Here is a 27,972-nt window from a genome sequence, read left to right as displayed (position 1 = left end):
GGTCACGAAGAGTCAAACATGACAATGACTGAATATATATCTCTATATAACAATATATACATACGTATATGTGTACATACACATATACATATACACATACATTATGTGTGTATGTATATTTCTTGTAAATATTGCCAGGAAAGACAAGGGAGAAAGGATAAAGGAGAAGCTTACCTCAGCTCAGGACTGTTTCTTAGCATTCTGGATAGTCAGGTGCATAACCTGAGGAAGAAACTACTGAGCTTTCACAGTTTTGACTTAAGAGACAGAATGTTTAACCTAATCTGGGGCCTGTAGGAACGGTCCTGGGACTTCCTATATACTTTTGGTATAAGAGAGAGGGTAAAGGGATGAGGTTTCCCTCCATAAATTTTATAGGTATGTATGTATATTGTGTATGCACACAATATATACACACATACACATATATATGTATGTGCATGTACATATATACATATATGTGTGTATGTACGTATATTTGTCTTCAAACCATATAGCTAGGATTTCTCTCTGATACTAAGGTGCCTAGCCAATAGTACTGTGACTTGGTGCTGTCCCTTCAACGATTACATTTTCCAGATCCCTGATTTCTTTGACATATGAGGTGCCTTTTTTCTTTACACAGAACAAATCGTTTACCTGTACTTTGTTCATGCCCTTTGAAGATTTTGAAAAGCTCACCACAGGTAGTGACGTGCTGGATTTCTTCCAGAAGTACTTCCCAGATTCCATCCCCCTAATGGGAGAGTAAGTTTTATTATCCACAATTGTACATTCTGGTTCATGAACTTGAGTCGTGTAAAATCAAGCACGGGATTTTTAACTCTTTTCTCTTTTAGGTTTAGGTCAGTTATATAATCACCAGGATCTGAACCTGCATTAGAGCATAAAATCTGAGCAGATTTTTTCTTTTGATGAGGAACTGTGTAATTCCCAGACTCTTCCCCCAACTCCCCCCTCCCAAAAAAAAATTCTCTAGGAAAGGTTTTTTGCATGTGCTTTTTTTGGTGGAATATGATGATGACAGGATCACCAATTTAGAGCTGGATGCATCCAGAGAAGTTATCTAGTTCAGTCTTCTCATTTTACAAATGAGGAAACTGAAGTCCAGAAGGGTGAACTGACTTGCCAGAGGTCACATAGGTAGCAAGTAGCAGCATCAGAATTTGAATCCAGATCCTCTGGCTCTTAATTCAGTGCTTCTTCCACAATACCACACTACCCTGGGTTTAGAAGGGCTAGAAGGAATCCAGTACCCTCATTTTATAAATGAGGAAACTCTTTAGTTCCAGAAAGGTCAAGGGATTTTCCCAAAGGCTTTTCTGCATTTTGGAAGTGGCAGAGTTTACTTTAGATCCTGATTCCAGCTCTGCTGATCTTTCTACTGCTAGCTCGCTTTTCTGCAGCCAAGAATTGTGCCGTGTGTGTGTGTGTGTGTGTGTGTGTGTGTGTGTGTGTGTACGTGCATGCGTGCATGCTTGCATGTGTGAGACACAAAGAACGAGGGGTAGAGACAGGCAGAGAGAGAAAAGAAAGAGAAGAGAAGGGAGTTTTGCCTCTGACATTGAGGTAATCTTTGATTAAAATTTAAGAAATTGATTACCTCTGGACTTTGAGGGCTTAGAAGTAATTGTTTCTTATTCTTCTATTAGTACAACTCAGTCCTGGGCACATAGTAAGTGCTTAGTGAATATTTACCAATTGAATAGAATGTATGGCGCATTCATGAGGGATCTGAAATTGCTGCTGATGTTTGGTGCATTTCATTTGAAACTGCTGAAACTTAACCATTATCATAGCCATTGAGAAGCATCGGGGTGTAATGATAAAATCACCCCACACGCGATCAAGGTGGCTGGATTTGTTGGTGGTTTTAGGCAAATCACCTAACCTCTCTGAACCTCAGTTTCTTCATTTGTAAAATGTGGATAATAATACGTGCACTATATCCTTGATGGACTTGTTATAAAGCAGTTTATTTGTAAACCTCAAAGCACTCTAGAAATGTGAGTTACTGTTCTTCTTTCATGGAAACACGGAAATAGTTAGATTGAATTTCCTGAAACATATTAATGAATTTGAAAATTGTGTAACAAGTAAATACCTAGAATTTAATTTGGTTACTCAACATCAGCCTGAATATATTTGCATTGTAACAGACACATTAAATACTTGTTTTGTAATTAGAAAAATAGACCCACGTAGAAATATAGATACGAGAGCTGTGCAGAGTTTTTATTTCTTTGCCTTTCCTGTTTCTTCATCGGTATACCTAGGTATATTTTAATGTGGTAAAGTCATTAGGCTCGTACATAGAGAAGCAAGTTTCACCAGGGTGTAAACTCATGCTAATCCATAAATGTTATGATTTTTGCCCCCTGTAAGGGAAGCCCTGAAGCAAGATTACTTTCTGCTGCCAGCCCAGCCTATGATCGCTGTCAAGTGCTCTCCATTCCACCTTGGTTCCCGGTGTGTACTCATGGGAGATGCGGCACATGCGATCGTGCCCTTTTTTGGACAAGGCATGAATGCGGTGAGTTCCCTTTGCTAAGCAAGTGACTGAAGGCATCATCTCAAGTGGAATATCCCAATTACCTGATATCAAAGGCTGTGCTCACATAATCCCCAAGAACTGGTTAATCAGTAAAAGAATCACTCAAACTAGTCATTTGGCAGATCAGGCCAATTAAGTGAAAACAGTTGAATTGATAGTGCCATGCAGACATGGCTAAGAGGGTTAGGGTATGAGGAATCACAATACAATTTTTGGTTTGATCAGAAAAATGAATGCATGTATTAGAATTTTAAAATTGATCTTTTTAGCAACTCAAGTCCACATGTGTATATATGCATGCATACATAGATACTCACATAGATATAATACATGCATTACATACATTCATACATGTGTATGCACTTATATATATTTTTATAGGATCCATATCCTGTATGTCAAACCTAAGGAAAGAAGTGACTCCCTGTCTGTCAATGTTAAATAAAAGTATTAAACATGGTTAAAACCTGAATAAATTATGTCTCCTATGAAAATTCAGTATTTTTGTTGGAAATGGTTTTCAGGAAGTAAAGGATTGAATATCTTCAAGATGGTCAATAAATGAATAAAAAATAAATGATTAAAGGGAATAAAAGTGAAATCATGATGATTTCCCAAAAATAGCTCCTAGAGAAAAACCAAGAAAGAAATGGAGGGAAAATAGAACCTAAATCATGAATTCACCAAGAGCAATTTCAGACGGGCAAAGATAAAATGCTTAAAAAGTATAAGCCTGTAAAGGAAAGTGTTTGATATATGTTTGGATGGTGTCTATATGGTTGTGTTTATTATCTGTTGTATGTATTAAATGTGCTACACTGCTTGGGTATGTGGTATCCTTTCTGGAAGCCAGGGACTACAAGCACCTAAGACATGAATGGTCTATAAATATTGTAGAAAATCATATTAGGGCAGTATGATATAATGGAAAGAAATTGGAGTCAGGAAACCAGGCTTCCAACCCTGCTTCTGAAACTTTCTATATGGTCAGTGGGCAAGTTACTTAATGCCTCTGAACCTCAGTTTTCTCATTGTAATATGAGGTTAATCATGCTCACATGACTAGCTTCACTTGTTTGTCATGAGAAAAACACTTTATGAACCTTAAGTCCCTTTATGAATGTGATGTTATTTGTAATAATTAGGACTGCTGAAATAATCACGATCTGCCCAAATGCACCTAAAATCATGAAGTGTTCACTTTATAAAGATTAGCCAGGGAGGATTCTGAGAAGATGGCGGAGTGGTTCAGAAAACTTTTGGCTCTCCAAATTTCCTTGACAAAAAAAAGACAAAATATCCTTTCAGAGCAGCGGAAATAAACACAGCCTAAAGCAATTTGACGATTAAATAAAGACAATTTGAGAGGACCCCGGCGGGGAGGGGGAATGGGTGGCCTCGATGAAGTGCGAACACCTCCACGCCCACTCTGCAGAATCAACAAACAGCAAGCACTGGGGGTAGCTGGGTTGAGAGGTATCCTCAGCTTTAGAAACTTTCATCTGACAGATAGGGCAGGGGATCTGAGGGAGGGCTGAGTAGGAAAAGATTGAAAGACTTTCCACTGCCAAGAGACGCCAGTCACAGCTGTGCTGACCAGACTTGTCCTGGGCCGTGCCTGTGGGGAGAAGGAGCTAGCACACACCTGATGAGTGCAGAAGGGAGGGGCAGGGACCCTGTCAGTTGTGGGCCCTCGCAGGAGAGTAGAGTCGTTGGTTTCAGTTTTAGGGCAGAAAGGACAGCTGTAGTTTGCAGCCACTGGAGCGTGCAGGGAGCAAGATCATTTGCGGGTCAGTGGCTGGAGGCCCAGGCTGTGGCTTGGGAGTGGAGAGAAGAAGGCAAGGTTGGGCCCTGAGACAGACCTCAGGAAATAACAGTAAGAAAGACCTGAGGCTTGGGGTATCATTCCTCATACCTTAGGACGGCAACTCGATTACATCAACAACTGCTAAAAACAAAATAAAACAATAAATAAAAATGAGTATGCAAATGAGAAGGAACTCAACCACAGATAGTGACCATGGGGCTGGAGAAGATCTGGGTTCATATTCAGAGGAAGATAATAGAGCTAAAAATGCCACTTCTTTTTCAATGAGAAACATCAAATGGTCCCAAGCACAAAAAGAATTCTTGGAAGAATTCAAAAAGGACTTTAAAAATCAAATAAGAGAAATCAAGGAAAAATTAGAAAGAAAAATAGCAATCTAAGAAAATCAAGAAAATTATGAAAAGAAAGTAAACCAATTGAAAATAGAGAATCAAAAACTTAAGGAAGAAAATAATTCCTTGAAAACTAGAATTGGGCAAGGGGAAGCTAATGATGTTCTAAGATGCCAAGAAATCATAAAACAAAATCAAAAGAATGAAAAAATAGAAGAGAATGTGAAATATCTCCTCAGAAAAACAACTGATCTGGAGAACAGATCAAGGAGAAATAATGTAAGAATAGTCAGACTACCTGAAAATTACAATTAAAAAAAATCTTGGCACAATTTTACAAGAAATTATTGAGGAAAATTGTCCTCAAATTCTAGAGCAGGAAGGCAAAAAAAGAAATAGGAAAAAAAATCCACTGATCACTAACTTAAAGAGATCCCAGGAGGAAAACTTGCAGGAATGTCATAGCCAAGTTTTAAAGCTCCCAGGTTAAGGAGAAAATATTGGAAGCAACAAGAAAAAAACAATTTAAATATCATGGAGCTACAATAAGGGCTACATAAGACCTAGTAGCTACTATGGTGAAGGACTGTAGGTCTTGGAATACTATATTCTATAGAGCGAAAGAGGTAGGGTTACCACCAAGGTTAATTTATCCAGCAAAGTTAAATATAATCTTAAATGAAAAAAAATGGAAATTTAATGAACTCAAAGACTTTCAGGTTTTTGTAACAAAAACCGTAGAGCTCATGGGAAAATTCGACATATACCATCCAGGAGAAATATAACATTAAAAACTAGTTATAAGGGACTCGATAAGGTCAAATTGTTTACTTTGTATATGTGAAAGTATTAGCTGTACTCTTATGATCATCATCATTATTTGGGTGGTTTGAAAGAAAGGCATGGGCTGAGCTGAGTATGATGGGGTGATTAAAATTAAACCTATGTAGGGCAAGATAAAAAGGAGTAATGATCTCATACAAGAGAAACATAAGAGGAAAAATTGATACAGAAGAAGCAGTAAGGGGAAGAGTTGATAGTGCTGAAGCGTACTCTCATTGGGAATGGGTTAAAGATATATATATATATATATATATATATATATATATATATATATATATATGTATATATATATATAGATATATATATCTAGAAGGGTACAAAAGTTTTCTAAATTCAGAAAGAAATAAGAGGGCAAGAGGATAGTGTGAGGGGAGAGGATAAGGGAGAGACTCTTAGAGGAGAGGGCAGGTTAAGGAATAGGAGGGCAAGGTAGCAGGTAAAAGTAAAGCAGAAGAGTGAGGAGGAATAGGGTAAGTAGGGTGAGAAGGATAGTGAGGAAAAATTGGAAGTGGGAAAATACACAAGTAATCGTAGCTCAGAATGTGAATAGGATGAATTTATCCATAAAATGGAAACAGCAGATTAAAAATTTGAATTTAATGACATGTTGCTTTTAATAAACATTATAAAAATAAGAGATACATACAAAGATAAAATAAAGGACAGGAGTAGAATTTAATATGTAAGAAAAAGCAAGAATAGTAAGCATGATCTTAAAGTTGAAATAGATTTAATCAAAAGTAAAAAAAAATAGAGAAACTATACTATGTGTCAGCAATATTATTCAATATTGTTTTAGACCATTTAAAATACCTAGGCGTATACTTGCCAAAACAGACAAAATTATATGAACATAAACACAAAAGATTTTTTATACAAATAAACTCAGACCTAAATAATTGAAGTAATATTTATTGTTGATGGGTAGACAAAGCCAATATAATTTTTTAAATGACAATTTTGCCTAATTTACTTATTCAATGTCATCCCAATTGAATTACTAAAAAGTTATTTTACTGAGTTAGAAAAAATAATAACAAAGTTCATTTGGAAGAACAAAAGGTTAGGAACATCAAAGAAACCAGGGGAAAAGGATGTAAAGGAAGTAGATTCAGTAGTATCAGACCTTAAACTATATTATAATGTGAGAGCATTGTTGAAGTGTAAAAAGGATAATTTTGATTATTTTAAATTAAAATTTTCTTGTACAAATAAAGCCTATGTAGCCAAGAATAGAAGGAATGCAGAAAATTTGGAAAAAAAAAAACTTTCATAAAAAAATCTCTCAGATAGGATGTTATTGGGTTGGAATATTGTTGTGGTATAGGAAATGGTGAGCTTAGAAAAGTATGGAAACACTTAGATTTATGAAGAAAGATGCTATCCGCCTTCAGATAAATAGATTATAAGAGGAAATAAGCATACACATACATGTGTTTGTCCTACCTTTTTGAAGAGGACCATGATATCAGGGAAATGATGACATGACTTGCAGTTGACTTTGATTTGAGTGAGGAAGGGCTGTGCAAGGTCACCAGCTTCACTTTCTCCTCCAGAGCCCTCTGGGTCCAGTGGCCTGATATTCACCAGGACAACTGGAGATGTGTATGAGTGTATATGTGTATATGTGTGTAGGTTTATAGATAATCTATATGTATGTATATATATATACGTATATATATATATGCACCCTCATACTTAATTGTAGCCTTCTTTAGGATGGTGGGGGGAGAGAGGGAGAAAATTAAAAAAAGTATACAGCAGAGAACAAAAGAAAACTAACAAGGAAGCAAAGAAAAGCTGGGCAGCTTTGAAAACAATGTATAGTATTTATTACATGGGTTTTTTAAAAATGTACATTTATTGTTTTATATTGAATCCTTTCTTGTAGTCTGCTGTGTACATGGTAACATTTTTTTTCTTTTCTCATTTTTTTATTTAAGTTTAAAGTTAAAAAAAAAGATTAGCCAGCCCATTAATTAGTGTTAGTGGTGGAGTCACAATTTAGTTTTCAAAGGTCTAAACAGTTGCTGAGCATAAGCACTTCTTTTTATAGTTCTCTTTTATAAGAATTTATTTTTTAAGTGGAAAGATTAGTATATACACACCCCTATTACTCTGGTCAGTAAACTAAGTCAAACTGGTTTACTCACTGCTACTCACTCTGCTCCAAACCTACCATTTGCTTTCCATACAAAGTTTACATGAGACGGTCCTGGCCATCATAGAACTTAAAAGTCTATTAGGTAGATAACACACAGAAATAGCTAACTATAATATATAATTCTACCTGATAAATTCTTTAGAGAGGTTCAAGATAAAGTACTATGTGAGGTAGTAGGGGAAAATTGTTACTGACAAGGGAGGAGGGGATTAATGGAAGGCTTCATGGGAGAGAGAGGTGGGATTTAAGGGTTTTAAAGGCATTCAGTAGGCAAGAAAGGAGATGGAGTATACTCCAGGCATAAGGCCAGAGTGAACAAAGGCACTGAGAAAAGAACGAATATGGTGTATTCCCCAGGCAAAGATTAGTGGAGTTTGGCTAGAAGATAGAGGCATCAAGGGGATTAATATAAGACATGTCTTCCTCAGTTTAAACCTTGCCCCAGACACATGATAGTTTGTGTGACCCTGGGTAAGTCACTTAACCCTGTTTGCTTCAGTTTCCTCATCTGGAAAATGAGCTGGAGAAGGAAATGGCAAACCACACCAGAATCTTTGACAAGACAACCCCAAATGGGGTCACAAAGAGTTGAACGTAAGTGAACAACAAAGTGGCAATTAAATGTCTCAGGCAAAGGTTGATCATCTTTTTTCCAAGTCCAGGGCCTTACCTACTATACCTATCTCTTATTTAATGTTGAATAGTCTGCATTAAACAACAGCAACAACAGAGTAAGAAAAATAAGGGCTCAATTGTCCTTCCTTGACTGAGGAAAGTTTTATGTAGTTTAAATTCATTTGTTAAAGAGGGTATGCATATTTAAGAACCTGGTAGACTTTTATTATTGCCAGTTTACTATCTTGGATTTATCTCTTTTCAGGGCTTTGAAGACTGTTTGGTATTTGATGAGTTAATGGATAAATTCCATAATGACTTAAGTAAGTAAATCCCTTTTGGACAGGTTAGCAAGAAGGTACTTAAAACCGGAAACAATACTGATAGCTTTGGTGTGCTTGGCTTCCTCCTGTGGCCTCTATCTCCCATGAAAGCCAGCTAGCTGCTCAATTAACAGAGCATTAAAACCTCTGGGTAGCTACAATTTGTAGAAGAAAAGTCAGTAGAACTCATAGCTCTGTCGTTTGCTTTATTTAGCTCCCTCACATTCTGACTTTGTCTACCACTATGTAGATATTCTTGGTTGGCAAAATTTAGAGATGGTGAGTTTCTTGGGTCTGCTAAACATATCCCTTCTACTTTCCTTTTCTAGTAGATTGATAGAGTTAAATCCTACAATGTAGATTTTGTACAAACATAAAAAATTTGACCATTTTTATCCAGTAATACCTACTAAAAGTATATAAGCAAGTTATGGATAAGTGAAATCCATGGGTGACCTCCAAACCTCATTTAGCTATCAGTTTTCTCTTCTACCACCAGACTTTTATAAAAAAAAAAGTAATAATAATAAAAAAACTGATTAATGCAGTCTACTATTGTTCCTGTCCCTAAATGATAAAACACTATCCCACAGAGAAATGAGCAAGAAATTAGATTTATTCTGTGTAGCACCAGTGAATAGAATCAGAATTATTGACAAATTTCAAGTTTTAGTTTGTTTGTTTGTGTTTAATGGAATGGACTGGCATATAAGAATGGATCCCTTATTACCAGATGTGTTCAAGCAGAAATTGGGTGACTAATTGACAAGAGTGTCAAGGGCTTTTGGTTAGTGGAGGCAAGACTAAATGACCTTCAAGGTGTGTTGGCAAACAAAATGGGCTCTTAGCACTCAATTCAACCAAGTGCCCTTGAAGAGTTTGGCCTTTGTTTCCATGATTAGATTGGGAGTCCTTGGTGACCTCCTTGCCTCAGGGGAGGGCCTAGTTTACACATGAGTTTGAGTGACATGTTTGGGACATCAGAAGCTTTTAGACCACGTGGGTTTAAGTCACCTCTTTGTGACTATTTTAGGTCACATGGGTGAGTTGCATGACTCACCCTTGACCCTGAAAAAGATATAAAACCAGGGGTTGGCTTTCTCTTTTTTGGAGCTCTTACCCACAGCAGTGGTGGCCTGCGTGACTCTGGGCCAGCCCTTGTTATGAGCTCCCGGGCTGAACCTAGATGTTGGTAACTATGAATTGTATCTGGTCTGTCTGTTGATGTTTGTAATTTGTTTGTATTTGCTCTGAAGTTCAGGGTGCTGACTTTTTCCCCTGAACTAAGTGAATGGTATTTGTATGCTGAATTAAAGTAAGCTTGTTAACCCCTTAAGGTTGCTTTTCTTAGTAAAGCAAATCAAAAGAACCTGAGCTTTTGCAGTGTGCTGGTAGCCTGCTTGTTGCTAGTCTTCTGTTGGTCTTTCACCCCCACAACAGCTGCTAGCCAGATTGTTGAAACACAAGGTTCCTTCCAACTCTAGGATTCTAAGATTCTGTGAAAAAAATATGAGGTGAAAATAATCTATTTGTATTATGGATATCAAAACAAACAAAGAAACAAAAACCTAGCTTCTCACTACGTAACTAGATAGTAGGCTGGAAACTAAATGAGCTCAAAGATCAGTCTCCAGAATTCTATAAGAATGACTAAATGAGAAATCTTAGGGGTTGACCATGCTGAAATACTAAATACCTAAATTGACAGGTTTAGCACCTGAAATCCCTGGAAACTTTTCTCTGTATAACCAGGCCTATCTCCAAAGGAGAGAAAATTTTGGCTCAATATAAGGAAAAAAGTGATAAATGTGATTTGAGGGGTTCTATTAAAAGGCCCTAGTACACCCAAAATATCCCCCTTGCTACTGGTACTTAGAATTCAATATTATAGATTAGAGTAGATTTGCATCATATATATATTTAACATATAAATTCAACTATATGTACTTTGCAGAGAGAGAGAGTATTGGCATATATTACTATTCAATGTTGTATATGGTATATAAAAACAGAGAGTGACACCATATGATGAGTCTTCTGAAGGCCAAGAAGGAGGCCTGTCCTATCCAAAGGACCCCCAGCCTTCCCAAATGAGACCTTCCAGTATTATTATAAAAATTGTCTCTATTGTTATAAACATAGTTTTGACTTCACACTTGAGAACTGCTCCCTTACCCCTTCTCTACTATCCATCCCTCTATTCTAAAACGCCTTGATGCGAGGGATCCAGAGCCCATTCTCAGTGCTTTATTCCTTTCCCCCGGGATACCATCTTTGGCCCCATCCCCAGCACCCAAAACACCTGCCCAGCGCTGGCCCAGAAAGCAGGCAATAGCTAGTCAGTGACCCCTTAGATATTGGGAGGTGGGGCACAGGAGAATGAACGTGAACAAATAAATCATAGGGAATGTGGTTTGAGTACATTTGGGAGGTGGGTGTAATTTTCCTAAGGTGCAGCTCTGATTCTTCCCCTGTTGCCTCTAGGAGTAAATATAAGCTCCTCTGCTTAGTTTGTATTTGCCTTCACATCCTAGCCTCAACCTACCTCTCTAAGCCCATTCATCACTCCCTATCTTGTACTCCACAGGTCAGCCAGATAGACCTTGTTGCTCCTCATAGATGATATTCTGTCTCTGCCATTTTACATTCTCTTTCCCCTGTGACTGGAATGTCTTCCCACTCTATGCCTGCTTCTTTTAGACACCTTTGCTTCCTTTAAAGCTCTCCATAAGTGACATCGTCTACACGAAGCTTTTTCTTATACTCACAGCTGCTGGCGGTCCCCCCTCCGCTATGAACTTATATTTATTTTGTATGAAAGACAGCATTCCTGAGTTAGGAAGACTAGGGTTCAAGACCTGTCTCTGACACAACTGGCTTTGTGACCCTGGGCAAATCACTTAACCTCTCAGCGTTGCGGGCAACTGTCTACGACTGAGACACTCAAAGACTTTTTTTCGGAGAAGACACCGACTTGAATTTGGTAAATGAGTCTCCTCCTATGGGAGTTCCCTGGATCAGGGAAATCACAGGCCTAGTCATTATCCCCTATATTTTGTATATACTTATTTAGGTACATGTTGTCTCCTTTGATGGAATGTAAACTCCATGAGGGCAGGTACTGTTTCCTTTCTGTCTTTTTATTCCAACCTCTTACCACAGGGTCTGAGCAATTATTAAGTGCCTACTGTGTGTCAGACCCTATGCCAACCAAGGGTTTGGAGTCAAAGAAAGTAAAAAACATAGTCCCTACTCTCCAAGAGCTCACAGTCTAATGGGAGGGAATGGACTTTTTGTAGGCAGGACAATTTCAGCCATTGAAGAATAAACCTTTGTGGAACGAGAAAGATGGTGATGATTAAATGGTAAATGATATCAGGTAAAACAGTCAATCTTGATGCTAAATTATATATGCCGAATAACTACCAAAGAGAGAATAGGAAAAAAAACCCAGAAAACTCCGTTTTAGCCATTGAAAACTAATGTCAACGATAGTCTTTCATGTGAAGTGTTTACCGTTGGTGGCTAATTACTGCAGAACATAACAGTAATTATGTATGTTATGTATGTGGAGTACACAGAGCCTAGCATACTATAAGGGACTCATTTTGAGGACCTGACTGAATGATTTTATTTGTTTCCTAGGTGCTTGTCTTCCTGAATTCTCAAGATTTAGAATTCCAGATGATCATGCTATTTCGGATTTGTCCATGTACAATTACATAGAGGTAAGTGAGGAGGTTTGACTCCATCTTGACAGACTAGAGATTTTTACTTCTAAAGAGTGATTATCTCTGTATTTCCTTCTTCCTTTATTTATGGTCCTGTTTTTCTCAGTTCCCCTTTTTGCCTTGGCACCATAGGTTTGTAAGAAACATCCGAAAGATGAGCACATATAGACAAAGGGAAAAAAAAAAACTTAATTCCACTGAACATTTCTGAGAGGGTGATAATAATGATAATTGGAAATGTTTATATAGATTTAAAATGTGCAAAGGGATTCACATGTTTCATCTCGTGTTTAAGCCTCACAACCACCCCATGAGAAAAGTATTACAGGTATGATTATCCTCCTTTTACAGAAGAGGAAAGTGAAGATCAGATTAAGTGACTTGTCCAAGGTCACACGGTTAGTGTCAAAGGCAGGATTTGAACTTAAGTCTTCCTAACTCCATGTCAGGCACTTGATCCACTATGCTACCTACCTTCTGCTAAGCATGTCAAAACTTCTTTAGCTACATTGATATTTTGTGGACTCTGGTCTAAGATCTGAATGGACAGCACAATATTATGGTGCTGCTTCAAAAAATAGATATAACCCTGAGATACTATCATAGATATATGGTATGTAGAAAGCATATCTAAAGTTTTCAGGTATATAGCCTAATTTAGTACTTAGTCTTGTTTGGAGCTCCAAAGATTGAGAAGAATGAAAATAATTAAATGATTGGAAAATGGATACTATGAAGAAAAGCTTCAAAAGTTCATTTAAAAAGGGTGGTGGTGAGTTTCCCCCCCCCCATCTCCCCTGGAGAAAGAAAAAGATGAAATGAGTTTAAAATGCAGCAGAATAAATTTAAATAACATATAACTTAAATTAAATCTGACAAGGATTTCCCAAATTCTTGCTTCATGTTCAAGGCATCATGTTAGCTGTTACGCATATGAAGAAAGATTACAAGGAACCTCTTGTGTTCGAGAAATTTCCAGCTTAATTTTGGGGTAGATGAAGTACACAAATAATTAAATCAATATGCATTCTGAAACATGCATTGTGTGTGCCCCGCATTGTTTTAGGCACTGGGAATACAAGGACAAAGACTAAAAAAATCCTCACTTTCTAGGAGCTTACATTCTAATTAGGGAGATATCAAGTGTATGTATAAGTATATAAAGAATAGAAGAAGGTAAATACAAATTGATATAAAGTAGTTAACGACAAGATAGTTTGGGACTGGCATTTGGGGAATCAGGAAAGGCTTCATGAAGAAGGTGGTCCTCATGGCAGGAGTGCATTTCAGATATGTGGAATGTCTAATGCAAAGACTTGGAGAGAGGAGATGAAATGTTGGATGTGAAGAAATGGAAAGGCCAATTTGGCTTGATCATAGAGTTCAGGAAGGAGATGTTACAGTGAAGCTGGGAAGATAGGTTGGAGCTAGGTCATGAAGGAATTTACAATTCTAAAAAATTGTTTAAAATAATTTAAAAGTTAAACAGAGATGCCTACATTCTATTGTAGAAACAAAAAAGAGCCACTGGAGTTGATTGTGTAGAGAAATGACATGGTTCGAACAGCACTTCAGGAGAGTCACTTTGGCAGCAACATGTAGATGAATGGGAGAGTGGGGAGAGATCAGAAGGAGAGACCAGTCAGGATGCTGTTGTAATACTCTAGGCAAAAGGAGATGAGGGCCTGAAGTAAGTGATATCTGGGTAACTAGAAAGGGCCCCATACCAAAGACTTTGTGGAGGTAGAAACAACAAGATTTAACTACTGATTGCATATATGGAGAAGAGTGTCAATTGGCTTGATGTACCAGCCAATTGGAGGCAGCTAGGTGACTTAGTGAATAGTGGAGTCAGGAAGACCTGAGTTCAAATCCAGTCTCAAACACTTATTAGCTGTGTGACCCTGGGCAATTCAATTAACCTCTGTCTGCTTTAATCCACAGAAGGTAATGGAAAACCACTCCAGAATCTTTGCCAAGAAAACCCAGTGGACAATACGGTCTTACAGGGTTCACAAAGAGTCAGATACTACTAATCAACAACAAACGACTAGCCAATTGGTGCTCAGGGTTGAACTGTAAGGTTGTAGAAGACAGATGAGAGACTTCCAAGGCTAGAGATGTTTATTTGAAGGACAGAGAGAATCGGGTGGAAAGCAGCAGCCCTCTAGTCTGTTCCCACCAACCTTGAAGTAGTAATCTCATTCATCACAGCTGGCTCTAAGCCTCAGCTCCCTGCACTGTGAATAATGCTACAGACCCTACTCTTGTCAAATGTTCATGGCAACAGGTAAGAATTCCCCAGGGTTCATCTGGCTGATAGAGTTTTTATACTGTTATTGGAAGTCCGGACCCACAAATACAGAGCTTTGAGAGGTTTGATGAGGGATAAAAAAGGTTTAGGACAGTGGCTGTGGTGAGTGGGAAAGTAAATAGATTAGGGTGGCGTAAAAGGCCCGCTTTGCCGCAGTGAGCGTTCAGATGAGATTATGTAACAGAAGCTTGTAGCGGACCTAGTCAGTAGGTTTTATGATAGTAATCCAAAGAAGACTAAGGGCCTAGCAGATAATAGGCTCTTAATAAATACTTGCTGATTGACTGGCCAACTCACTGAAGTATTTTACTGAGGGATGTTACTCAATATTTTCCTTGTATTGTTTTCACAAACAGGACAAACCTTGGGCATAGTCTCTGAACTGCCTTTCAACTCTTTGGGATGAATGATTACCTTAGGCAAACTGTGTGATGCCAGAAGCATTGATTTCCTACCAGGAAGCAAGTAGAATGCTCCTAAGCTTCTGGCACCCAGATTCTTGCCAGTTCAAATTCAGTAAACCCTTTATGAAAGGGTCATCTATTCTGACCCCTCAAAGGACCAAACATCGGACCATGAATGTCCACTCATTATTTTTGCCTGGTCTAGTGGAAAGCACTCTGGACTTGAAGTTTGGAGACAAGGCTGGTCCCAGCTCTTTCCTCTGACTAACTAGCTACGTGACCTTGGGCAAATCACTTCAGCCCTTCAAATTTCAGTTTTCTTAACTGTAAAATGGGAGTACTTACACTATCTATGCAAGAGGGTAATTGTGGATCATGGGGCAGCTAGGTGGCACAGTGAATACAGTGGAGGCCTGGAGTCAGGAAGACTCCTCTTCCTGAGTTCAGATCCAGCCCCAGATACTTACTGACTGTGTGACCCTGGGCAGGTCACTTAATCCTGTTTGCCTCAGTTTCCTCATGTGAAAGAAATGACAAAGCACTCTAGTGTCTTTGCCAGGAAAACCCTGAATGGGATCACGAAGAGTCAGACACAACTGAAAATGACTGAACAGCAACAGTCTGACTGAACACACTTTGTAAAGTTGATGTGCTGCAGTATGTGAATGTCAGCTTTTAGAGCTGACCAGAGGGCACAGTGGAAGTACCAGTGGACATAATGTCAAAAGTGCTTCCCTTGGAGTCAGGAAGATCTGAGTTCAAATTCTAAATTACATACTTACTAGTTATTTGAGCCTGAACAATTCACTTAACCTCAGTTTCACCATCTGTGAAATGGGGGTGATTTGTTTTTCAGTTGTTCAGTCATGTCCAACTCTTTGTCAGTGGACAGTAGCATGCCAGTTCTGTCCATTAGGGTTTTCTTGGAAAAAATATTGAAGCAGTTTGCAATTTCCTTCTCCAGTGGTTTAAGGTAAATAGAGGTTAAGTGACTTTCCCAGGGTCACACAGCTAGTGAGTATCTGAGGCTGCATTTGAATTCACTTCTTCCTGACTCCAGGCTCAGCACTTTATCCACTGAGCCATCTAGCTGCTTATAGCTGTTGTAAGGATCAACTGAGATAAGATATGTACATCCCTTTGCAAACTTTAAAGCAGTTTGTAAATGCTAGCTACAGTTACTATTATTGTCTATTTTGTTGAGCTTTGGATAAGTTATTCTTGAATGTTCTTTCTATTTTGATCAAAGGATAAGGACATCTGAACTGATGAATGGAGGATCCAATGTGTAGGGGAATGGGGTCAGAGGAAGAGAGACAAGATCTTGATTTGTGTCCCTCCTCTTCCACAAAGATTTCTCAAATGACTCCTGCTTTTTAGGGTCTCATCTTTTTCTTAAAAAAATCATTTTCTTATCAGATTATAGGATTTGGAGCTGTGAGGTGGATCAGAGATTATCTACTAATCCTCATTTTAGATATGAGGAAACTGGCACCCAGAAAGATTAACTACCTGTGTAAGATCACATAGGTGTTTAGTGGCAGAGCCAGGCCTCCTCCAAACCTAGTGTCCTTTGGCAACAGTAATACATTTTGAATCTCAAGCTAGCTTTACATCCAAGTTTGCTGAATTGTTGAGACAAAGCATCTCCCAATATTAGCAGTAATATCTTGAATCTATCAGTATTTAAGTGAGTATGACAGGTCCAGTATCATGCTTTTTGACAAATACAGCTTGAAATAATTTCTTTAGTACCAAGAGTAAGAAAAAGCAGGTTGTGGTGGTGACAAGAAACACTGTCATAGAAGACTCACATTTGTTTCAGATGCGAGCACATGTCAATTCAAGATGGTTCATCTTCCAAAAGAATATTGAAAAATGTCTTCATGTAATTATGCCATCTACCTTTATTCCACTCTACACCATGGTAAGAGCTGATCTAGAGAACATTAGTCTATCTGTACTCTTCTTCCTTCTTCTTTTTTCTAAGGGAGAGAATACCTAAAGGCATTCTTAATATTTGCTCACAGGTCACTTTTTCCAGAATACGGTACCATGAAGCAGTTCTACGGTGGAATTGGCAGAAAAAGGTGAGAACAGCTTCCAGTTTTCACTGTTCTAAAACAGCTTTGTTGTTTCAGAGAGTTACCATGGCATGGTGGAATGCTAGACTGAGAATCAAGAAAACATGGATTCAATTCCCACCTCCAACAAACTTGGAATGGTGTGACCATGAGCAAGCCACTTAACACAGTTTTCTAAGGGTATAGTTATAGTCAGTTTGCTATATTCACAGAGAAGGAACTCTTCATCAGTGAAGTCACAGGGCCTTGTCACATAATGTATATTATTGCTTCATATATGCTTCTAGCAATGTCTCTTTCCAAAGACTTAACAAGTAGAAGCATTAAAATTCTGATTCTTGGGCCTGCTCTTTTAAAATTGAATTGTGTGCCTTGTAAATTAAAATGGCCTTGGCCATGAAGGCACCTTGATTAATGGGACGAGTCAGAGAGGAGAGCTGATAAGAGAGAGAGTTTTAAGGGAGAAGTAATGAGAGAAGACAACAGTACACTGAACTGTACCTCTTTATTTTTGTAAGTTGAACCAGCCCTGTGATTGGTATCATACAAGTATTTTTATTAGCTTAACGAGCTTACCTATGGTTCAAACCACCATGCTCCATGGTTAAAAGGTATCCAAATTGATTTGTAATGCCATTAAAAGAAAATATTGTTTTCCCCTCAATATATGGGATGTGCCAAAAGTCTTGGTGGAGTTTTAAGCTTTAGTAGCTTAAATAGTCACCCATTTACCCACATACTTTTGGAGGCAATCAAGGGGTCTCGGCATATGCTAAATAAAGCATCAGTTGTTGGGTGTTTTTTTTTCTAATTTGACATTTTAAAAAAATTCCAAATTAAATTCAGTAATTCTGGAAGTATCAGCCTTTAAGTGTTAAAAGGAACAAAAAATTCCTAACGATTCTGTATCACCTTAACCCTGCCGTGTCTTGGAGATAGATAGATGGATAGATAGATAGATGGATAGATAGATAGATAGATAGATAGACAGATAGATAGCTAAAGATATATAAACATATATTTAAATAGAGATATATAAATCAATAGGGCAGCTAGGTGGCACAGTGGATAGGGTGCTAGGCTTGGAATCAGGAAGACTCATCGTCCTGAGTTCAGATCTGACCTCAAACATTTACTTGGCTCTGTGACCTTGCCCAAGTCACTGTTTTCCTCAGTTCGTCATCTGTAAAATGAGCTGGAGAAGGAAATTACAGACCACTCCAGGATCTTGGCCAAGGAAACCCCAAATGGGGTCACAAAGAGTCAGACATGACTCAACAACAACAACATATAAGTCTAAATATCTCTATCTATCGCTATATCTCTATCTAGCTAGTAGAAAGGCAAGTCTTAAATTTCAGAAACCTTCTTTCATATTAATCTGTTTCCAAACAGTACAGTGTGCCAGAGCCTCTCAACAAAAGAGCCTTTTGGGATGGAGTGTGAAAAATTATGTTTCCCAAGGTCACACAACTCAAATAGGAATCTTAGTCATCTATCCGGTTTGGGATGCAAATTAAACACTAATACCATATTATGGCTCTGATTGAAGTGAATCTTTCCAGTCTACTTTCAGCATCTCTTTGGTCAAAAGAAGATGCTCATCCTTCAAAAACCTGGCTTGAATGGATAGATAGAACTATCATGAGCTGCTAATTTTGCTTTTAAACACATGGCATCAAGGAAACAAAAGGCTTGGCTTGAAGTTTCTGATTTTTTTTAAAAAAACTTTCTTTACTTCAAAAGATCTGTGATTTCATTGATATAAGTACTTTCGCTGATGATCCTCCCTGCACTTACCTGGATTGATTCTCAGGGGACAGATGCATAGCCCATTGCTGGATGGTGCCAGTTTAGTCAGGACCCACCAGCCTCTGAGAAGCCAGGGCCAGCTGATTGTTGCAATGAGGCATTGAAGGTGTACCTTAGTGGAAATTCAGATTTAGGTCAGTTAGGAAATTCAGGATTCAATATCTTTATATTGAATGGTTACTTGGTGAAAGCACACAGATAAAAACATGATTTGTTGTTGGTTTTTTTTTTTTTAATGAAGAAAGGCCTTTGATAAGGGCCCTTTGACTCTGCTGAGGGTGAGTTTGTCATTTTAAACCCAGACCTGGAAGTTCAGAATAGTTAATGTTTAAGCAGCCACAGAATATTCTTCTAATATTTTACTACTCTCCAGGCCAGGAAGCAAGTTAATTTATCTTTCTCTGAATATGCGCATTGATACTGATTAAACTTCAGTTTTTACATAGGTGATACAATAATTTCTATTTGGTTTTGTAGGAAAGCAAGTCTTGAAGATCCACAAAATAAGTATATTTAATTGTATATAAGCCTGTACCCACATCCATACTGGCACAACTAAATCAGTAGTGTTCATGTCAGGCCAAGTCTGACCGTACTGATACATGACCACAATCCTAGGGCAAAGATCATGAATTTTGGGGAAACCGGCTGAGTCAGGCAAAAACCCAGATCCCCAATTTTCCCTGTGTCTTGTGTCTTGCTCTAGTACTGACCTCACTGGCCTCCTATGATGGATTTCCTGCTTCACTGTTCTTCCTTTCCCAGGGACCTCATGCCTTTTCTTGTATGTTCAGGGTCCCCCAATATTCAAGAACCCCACTGAGTCAGGGCAGTACTCTAGATTGGAGACTTTCATTATGCTTTACACTCAGTTAAAGACTCTATGTGCCTTATTTTTCAAGGTCATGCTTTCTACTAAGTAGCAGGGTAATCATTGTATGAAATTATTCCTGCCACGGTATTAACCAGACAATACACAGCTCTTCCAGCCAGTGTTCTCTTAATCCATGGCAGTATTACATGGTGATAAGAGTCCTAGACTTGTGACTAAAAGAGCTAGGTTCTACTCCTGGCTCTGCTACTAATTAGTGATATGACCTTGGAGAAGTCACTTTACCCCTTGGGCCTCCATTTGCTCTTCTCTAAAATGAGGGGGCAAGATTGGATGATCTCTGTGGCCTCTATGAATCCCTATCAATAGAAAAGGCCCATATGGAGTGAATGTCTTGGTGGGAATATCAGAGAACCAGAGCAGTCCATTTAGGGGAAGAAATATTATTTCAAGTGTATCTTTTGAGACCCTCCAAATAATGTTCCACAGCTGCTGGGTTGGCTTCGCACTTCCTCTCTTCTCCCTTGAGATTTTTGTCCTCAGAACTCACCATTCACCTTTCACCCCAGGCACTTAGATCTCCCAGACATCCTTCTAAAGCTCAAAAAAAAAAAAAGCAATCAATTCAGATCCTGCCTGAATTTCCCAAACCATTGTCAAGACTCAATTTTATTGAGTGATTAGTAGCTCTGGCCACAAGCTGCAGTCACTAATACAATAACTAATGTGGGATATCATTTACTTAGTAAAAGACATGGGAAGCCAAGTGGCCAAGCATTGGGCCTCGGGTCAGGATGACTCCTCTTCCTGAGTTCAAATCTGGCTGTAGACACTTAGCAGCTGTGTGACCCTGCACAAGTCACTTAACCTTGTTTGCCTCAGTTTCCTCATCTGTAAAATGAACTGGAGTAGGAAATGGCAAGCCATTTTAGTGTCTCTGCCAAGAAGACCCCAAATGGGGTCATGAAGAGTCAGATATGACTGAAAAGTGACTCAAAAGTAAAAGACATGACATGAAACTTGATTAGATCATATGTCTGAATGATTAAAATGCAACTGTCTGAGAACTGGAAAAATTCATTCATTTGGTTGGCTGTTCCATAACCTTTCCTCCTCTGCCCCATGACAGGTTTGAACAATTTTCTTGTTGTATTGATCCTTTTTTCTACATAAGGCACTTAACTGACACCTTACAATTTTGTAGACATACCCTGAGAACACTGCTTTACTAGAATAAAGTAATATGTTTACTTGCAAAAATCTGGTTTTGGGAATGTGCCCTGGGTCACAATGACCTTCCGGTTCTTTCTCTCACATCCTGCAGTCTTCTGCAACCAGGAATAGCTATTGATCAATTAATGTAGGCTTATATCTTTAGTTTACAAAGCTATTAGGCCTGATCTCTTTTCTGCCTCAAGTGCAGAGCTAAAGATCCATTTCCTTGTTCCTGCCTGTGGTTGAGTTGGTTGAAAACAAAAGGAAATTGGTTCCTGACCAAGCCTGCTTGACTCTTTGTGGTTGCTTTGCATAAGCAGCACTTCCTCACTTGGATACCATGTAGTGAATAGATGGAGACATTTTTATGCAAAACGCATACAAAATATTTATTCAAGAACTGCTTACTTTACGTAGCAGGTCTTAGTCTTTGCCAGTTTACACTGAAAAATATTTACCATGCCTCTGTTATATGTAAAGTGGTGGCTAAGCACTGGAGGAAAGTTCAAACTAAATGTTTTCCACCATTTTTTCCAACTGTAATATTCAAAGATTTTGTGAGTCAAAGACATGATCTCTGATCTCTAGTAGGAGGTGATAAGACAAATGCATAAAAAATGTTAATAAAAACTAGATATGTGTCTGAGGGGTAAAGCTTGGGAGAATGAGGGAAATCTTGAGCTGAGCCTGCAATGCATCATGCATAGTAAGAGTGAATTGTGGAAAGGAACAGCATAAACAAAAGCCTTGGGAACATAGTTTCTTGTCAGACTTTGATTTCCCATCAACTGAAACCATAACAACACCTTCTTTCCTTCCAGGTTATAAAGAGAGGATTCTTTTTCTTTGGGACAGCAACAGCCCTAAGTGGTACCTACTTATTTATAACATACATGTCACCAATGTTCCAACTGAGGATGCTGTGGAACTGGATCACTTCCTGCAGGAGCAATGAAAACCTCTTTTTGAAACTTCAATGGAATTAAAAGAGAAAATTCTAGATTGTGGTTGACTGTTATAAAAGAAAGGTATCTCATAGCAGAGGGTTGGCTTCTTGGAAAAGACATCAGGCAATCACAAACATATACTGACCTCCATATCCAACTTGCTATTAGGAGGCATCCTTCAAATGGCAATGCCATTTTGGATTGTTCTTTAGGGCTATTTAAAAGCGTTTCTTTTTTTAAAATCAGATTCTACTTTTTTTTAATTGAGAGGGTCTAAAATAATTTTATAGGTGATAGTGCTATCAATGAAATCCTTCTGGGAATTTTAAAATTTTGATTGAATTTCAATAGCTAGTAAATGAAAGCATCATAGCAAAGCTCTGGTGCATTACTAACCTATAAGGGAAGTACAGCAGTCTACCATATATTCTGTTAGTCCCAATATTAAATAAAACATTTCCCCTCTTAACACTATCTCTGGATTTCTATCATGGAAATTAAAAAGGCAATAGTGAAGATGCCTGATTCCTCCTGAAATGTAGTAAGTCCTTTTCTCAGCTGCTTTTATGGGTACCTACCTCTTAAATGAATTGGAAATTAAATGAATTAAAATGAGTTAAAATGAATTGGAATTTCTTATATATTATTCTATTAGCTAGGTTCACATTGTGAACAAGAAGCTGAAAAATTAATATCATGTTGTGCCAGTACCATAATTTTTAAAAAGGTCATTTGTGTGGTTCCACATGAAGTCATTTGAGGGATAAATTCATATTTTGGCCAGTATGTCACTAGAGCTTTCTGATACCCTCATAGGTTTCTCTAAGTCTAGAGTTCAGATGTGAAGAGAAGCAACCTGATTTAATGGAAAGAGCATTGGGCCAAGAATGAGTAGACTTGCGTTCTAGTCCAGATTCTTCCACTAACTTAACCACGAGATCTTGGGCAAGTGATTTTAGCTCTCTCTAGTTTCCAAATGAGGGAGTTGGACTAAGTTTCTGAGATAGCTTCCAGCGTTATCATTCTGAGTCTCAAGTAACCATAGAGAGCTCTCGGGATGTAGAAAATGAAAATGCTATTTGTCCAAGTTTTAAACAATGCGCTCCTGGGAATATTTTATGCATAATTAATAATAGTGTGTCCATACTCTTCTGTGGGAAAGAAAAATTTATACAGTAATTAGTCAATAGGACTTTTTTTAACCCCAGGAATGCCATGAGATGGCTCAGTGAATAATTTTATTTAAACATTTTAAACACCTGAATTTCTGTACAAAAATAGAAAAATGTTAAATATTTTAAAATGTAAGCAGAGATGCTTTATTAGACATATGAAACAATGTTTTATTTCATTTTAGACCTTCAATGGAAATTTAACCAACTCAATTTTTAGCTTTACGCTATGGTTGGGCTAATCCATAAGAGTGACTTTCAAAAGCACTTTTTGTGAAAACTTTTTCTTTGGTGGTTCTCTCCTCAATATACCAAGATGCCCAAGTTCATGAAGCATACAAAATGCTATCTCAGCAGGTCAAACAGTTATTAAATAATAAAAATGAAATAATGACAGGTAGAACAAATATTTTTCTTCTAAGTCTAGGGAGAAGCTGGTATAATAGAAAGACCAGTGATCTTTGACTCATAAGATTAGGGTTTAAGTTCTGGCTTTTAATATTTATTATGTGACCTTGGGGAAAATGACTTAACCTCTTGGAGCATGCATTAAATGAAAGCATGAGAGTAGATGAACTCCAAGGTTTATTCTAGCTCTAACATTCTGTAATTCTGTATGACACTCTGGAAGCCATGTAAGTTCATGATTTCAAATCAATCTTTTTTAGTTGTACACTTATCTGGAAAGAATAGCCTCTTCTCCAAGTCCTGACCATTGTCTAATGCACTATTGGTGCTTGACTAATACTGTCCCAATTCATGTGCTTTCAGTTAGCACTATATGCTTGGCAGATATATATGGAAAATTATTAAAGTGGTTAACAACCTCATATATATTTACATCATACATAGGTGATGATTCTCCTTGGGTTAATGCCATCTTCACTAGTTATATTTTCTGGTGATGCAGAATTCTACATTTTAGGTACCAGAAAAGTATTTATTAGTATCATCTTAGAGTACAAGATTAATTTTTTTCAAAAGTTATCTTTTCTCTAGCACTCACATATTGTAGAGTTGTACTCAGCAGCACATCTGTCTTAATCTGCTATTTGATTATCATTGGTACACATAGCTTTGCATTGAGTTTCCATTTATTGCAAACTAGGGATATACCTATTTTCATTTCAGAGCTGGCTAGTCATGATATCACATTTATGAAGAAGACAGTCGGACATAATAGTTAGCATAAAGGATGGCACTGTTTAGCTACAATTGGTGATGGTTTTCCTATCCATTTTATGCATATATGTAAGATGCAGATATTTTGAAAGCCATATTCAAAACAGAGAGAGAAAGCATCACAAGCACTAGAAAGTACAGCATTTAGAAACATTTGGAATGAAAATATTCATATATTTGTAAAGTGATGACTCCTGACTCTCTAACAAGTTGTGTGACCTTGCAATGTAACCCCACTGGGCCTCCGTTTTATCACCTGCAAAATAAGGAAATTGGACCAAATGGCCTTTAAGATCTCTTCCAGCTCAAAATAATCCTCTAATCTTCTTATGTTGCGAAGTCATATTTTAGTATATGGAGCACCCATTGACCAAAACCACTGCTCAGTTATTTTCTGAGACCAGTGAACATAACTGGAGTTCAACTGTGTCAATTCATTTTTATCATATCACAGTGGAACAAAAGTCCTGTGGGGAATTCCATCAGTCTTCAGAATTAAAGATCAGAAGCTGTGTCTACTGATCAGAATCCTGTCTTTTACCGTCCCCCTCCATCCCTAGAGAGGTCGAACTTGAATCACATTCACCTTTGTCCCACTGTTTTTGTCATTGTCATCGACCATCTGTGTCTCATCACTGGTGATGATGAAGATGATGGAGGAGGAGCTAAAAGTCACTTTCTTCTTTGGTCGGTCTCCAACCTTCTGGGACATCACTATAGGTCTGATCTGCTTTTCAGTCCTGATGACAGGTCTGTCTTTCTTAGGCTGCTGGAATTTCAGCTGCCTGAAACACAGGAGCTGTAAAAGGCATCTTCGAAACTGCACAGAAAAAAGAATTATGACAGCATAATGCCAAAGTTAAAGGTCTTCCAGCTCAGATGCCATTCAAGAAAATGATACCAAGATTATTCTGAGACTTGGGCATTTCTTGAAGGAGGGGGAAGTAAATTCCCTAAGGGTGAACATTTTTAGTTACCATGAGCCCTGTGTCTTCTATCTAAAATAACTCACAATACAAAATACATTGTGTTGAAGCCCGAATCATATGTTCATTCTCTATAAGATCCCATTAACTTTACAGTGGGGCAAAAGGCCAGAGACTTACGGCCAGCCAGTCACATAATAAATATTCATAAAGGAGGCTGGGCCAGAAGCTATGAGTGATGTGTTCATTAGTAGAAAGTACTCTAACAACCATTCAACAGCCTTTCTGTTGATGGGTCCCTGAGATCATATTTATAGTACAAAGGAAAGTATATTTATGATGATAAGGATGACTGACCTATACTGGCTGTGTGACTCTAGGCAAAGTCATTTTAACCTCTCAGTACTCAGGCAAATCCCAAAGATTACAAGTTGCTGAGGTTCTGACCTGCCTCAGTAGGGGGAGTTTCCTTCTGTGGAAATTCCCTACAACAGTAAAATCATAGATTTAGTTTTCTCTAGCTAGTCTTAAGAGGGCAGGTTTTCTCTTTTCATCTCATGTTCTTTAAGTGATTCTCCTCAATGTAAACTTATTGAGATTGTCTTTGAATCTCCAGTGCCTTAGCACAGTGTCTCATAGATATTAAGTGCTGAATAAATGTTTATCTGGTTGAGTTGCATGAAATTATCCTACATGCTATAATCAAGCAACTTGCTAGTTACTGAAATATGCTTATTAAATATATGGTCCAAGGCAGATATAACATCCTCTTTCTCCACTTGCATCCTCACTTCAACTCCTCTCCATTTTACATGTGAAAAAACTAAATTGGAGAGACATTGAAGGCTTTTCTTGGGTTTTGGTATATGTCTGAGTTAAAATGATAATCACATTAATAACATTCTTTTTTGTATCATAGATAAATTAAAATCAAGAAAAAAAACTTGTTTGAAATGAAGTCTTCTTCTATGAAGGAAGATCATTGGGCTGCTTCAAACATGCTCAAAGAATATAAATAATCATGTAATTCCAAACCACATGATTCTATCTTACAATTAGACATATATATATATACATATATATATATATATATATATATACACATCTATTTATTATGAGGGCAGCTGGATATTATATTAGTGATTCTGCTGCTATGTTCTCTTACATTTTGGGTGGGGAAACTTTTTCTATCCCCATTGAGAGTCATTGAGCCACTGGGGGAAAAATGTATTTGTGAGGCCACACAATCTCAGAATGAATAGTGGTCTCAGAGCCCATCTTGTGTCCAAACAGGAATCCCCTTTAGATGGGTTTCATGCCCACATTAAAAGCAATTTCCTTTACTTGGAGCTAAATAAAATATGCTTTACTAGTTTTCAAATTCAAAACAGGGAATATAAGCTCTATTTTTAAAAAGATACAATAAATACCCACATTAGTTTTTCCTGCCTCTGAATTCCTGGAATGTCTACACTAAACCATTTACTCCTTACTACATAGTATTCTGCATTTTTTCATGTTTGTGTTATATCTCCAATTAAATTATAAGTTACTTCAGGGCAGGTACATGTATTATATCTCTTTGTGTTCCTCATTATACTTAGAACAGTTTGGCACAAAATACAAATTCAATAAAACTTATTGGTTCATTTAATGCATATATATGTAGGTATATGTATTATATATGTGTATGTAGGTATATATATATACACACACATACATATACATATTTATACATACACACACACATATATATGTATATACGTATATGCCTACATTATATATGTATATATTTTTTTCTTCTTGTCCATATTATGTCCAGGTAATGGAAAGATATAGATGAAAAAGGGAGAGACAGGTCAGTGGGGAAAAAGAAGAGAATATGAGGAGAGGTCAGGATGGGGAGGAGAGACAGAGAAGCAAGGGGAGAGAGAAAGATCAAAAGAGATGAGTAAGACAGGGAAGCTTAATGGAATATGAGGTGTGTATCCAGGCAATACCGCTTGCATCATACCATGGTGCTACTAGGTCTGTGAGTTTCAGAGTAAGTTATAACTTATTATTGTCCTCTGGAAGTCATTTAATATATGAATTTTAGCACCTAGAGAAGGGGATAGGGGAATAAGCATTTCTATAGCACCTGCTTTAAGCATTTTACAATTATCACTTCATTTTATCCTCACAAGAACCCTGCACTTGGCAGAATGAGTGGTAGCATCCCATTCAAGTTGGGACTTTGGCCATATGCTCACATTGGGACCCAGTTCTGTGGGCATCACAGAATCATGTATGAGAAGCTGAAAGGGACCTTAGACACAAGCTATGCCAAAATCCTCACTAAAAACGAGGAAGCAGACCCAGGTAGGTTAGGTTGCATGCTTGCCATGTGTAAAGGCTGGAGTTAGGCACAACAAGGGATAGAGACACAACAATAAACCATAGTTTCTGCCCTTAAAGTTGAATTAAAGAGATGTAACATATACAGGTGAAAAGATCAAAAAGCTCGCAAAGGCAGTAAACATCAAAAATAGGATTTGAACCCAGGTCCTCCATCTCCAGAGCTAGAACTTTTTCTACAAGTACTAACTATTCTGGATTACCCCAAGTCCCCTCTTGTTGGGGCCAAGCTTTCTGTCATCAGAGGGCTTTATATAGAGAAAATAAGTTCTTCTGGTACATAGGACAATTTTGTTG

At 37.8% G+C, this 27,972-nt stretch overlaps 2 protein-coding genes across 4 annotated transcripts in view; one reads left to right on the top strand and one right to left on the bottom strand.

The window, feature by feature from the left end:
* KMO (kynurenine 3-monooxygenase) overlaps positions 1-22,624 on the top strand; it is a 56,230-nt gene extending 33,606 nt beyond the window's left edge. For both annotated transcript variants that reach the window (XM_036756760.1, XM_036756761.1), the window contains exons 9-15: positions 626-747; positions 2,386-2,533; positions 8,602-8,659; positions 12,305-12,387; positions 16,934-17,035; positions 17,139-17,198; positions 21,873-22,624. In XM_036756760.1, the coding sequence (XP_036612655.1) occupies positions 626-747; positions 2,386-2,533; positions 8,602-8,659; positions 12,305-12,387; positions 16,934-17,035; positions 17,139-17,198; positions 21,873-22,037 (738 nt within the window). In that variant the 3' untranslated portion in view covers positions 22,038-22,624. The remainder of the gene's footprint in view (positions 1-625; positions 748-2,385; positions 2,534-8,601; positions 8,660-12,304; positions 12,388-16,933; positions 17,036-17,138; positions 17,199-21,872) is intronic.
* OPN3 (opsin 3) overlaps positions 1-27,972 on the bottom strand; it is a 101,409-nt gene that overhangs the window by 14,149 nt on the left and 59,288 nt on the right. The window contains exon 4 of one of the 2 annotated variants that reach the window (XM_036756762.1): positions 24,939-25,172. In XM_036756762.1, the coding sequence (XP_036612657.1) occupies positions 24,939-25,172 (234 nt within the window). Of the gene's footprint in view, positions 1-23,177; positions 25,173-27,972 lie in introns of those variants that run through there. The other variant, XM_036756763.1, reaches the window with a different exon arrangement.

The sequence above is a fragment of the Trichosurus vulpecula genome, chromosome 4, assembly GCF_011100635.1.
Source record: "Trichosurus vulpecula isolate mTriVul1 chromosome 4, mTriVul1.pri, whole genome shotgun sequence".
Taxonomy (NCBI): Eukaryota; Metazoa; Chordata; class Mammalia; order Diprotodontia; family Phalangeridae; genus Trichosurus; species Trichosurus vulpecula.
The sequence above is the reverse complement of the archived record's forward strand: the minus strand, read 5'-3'. Positions and strand labels throughout refer to the sequence as shown.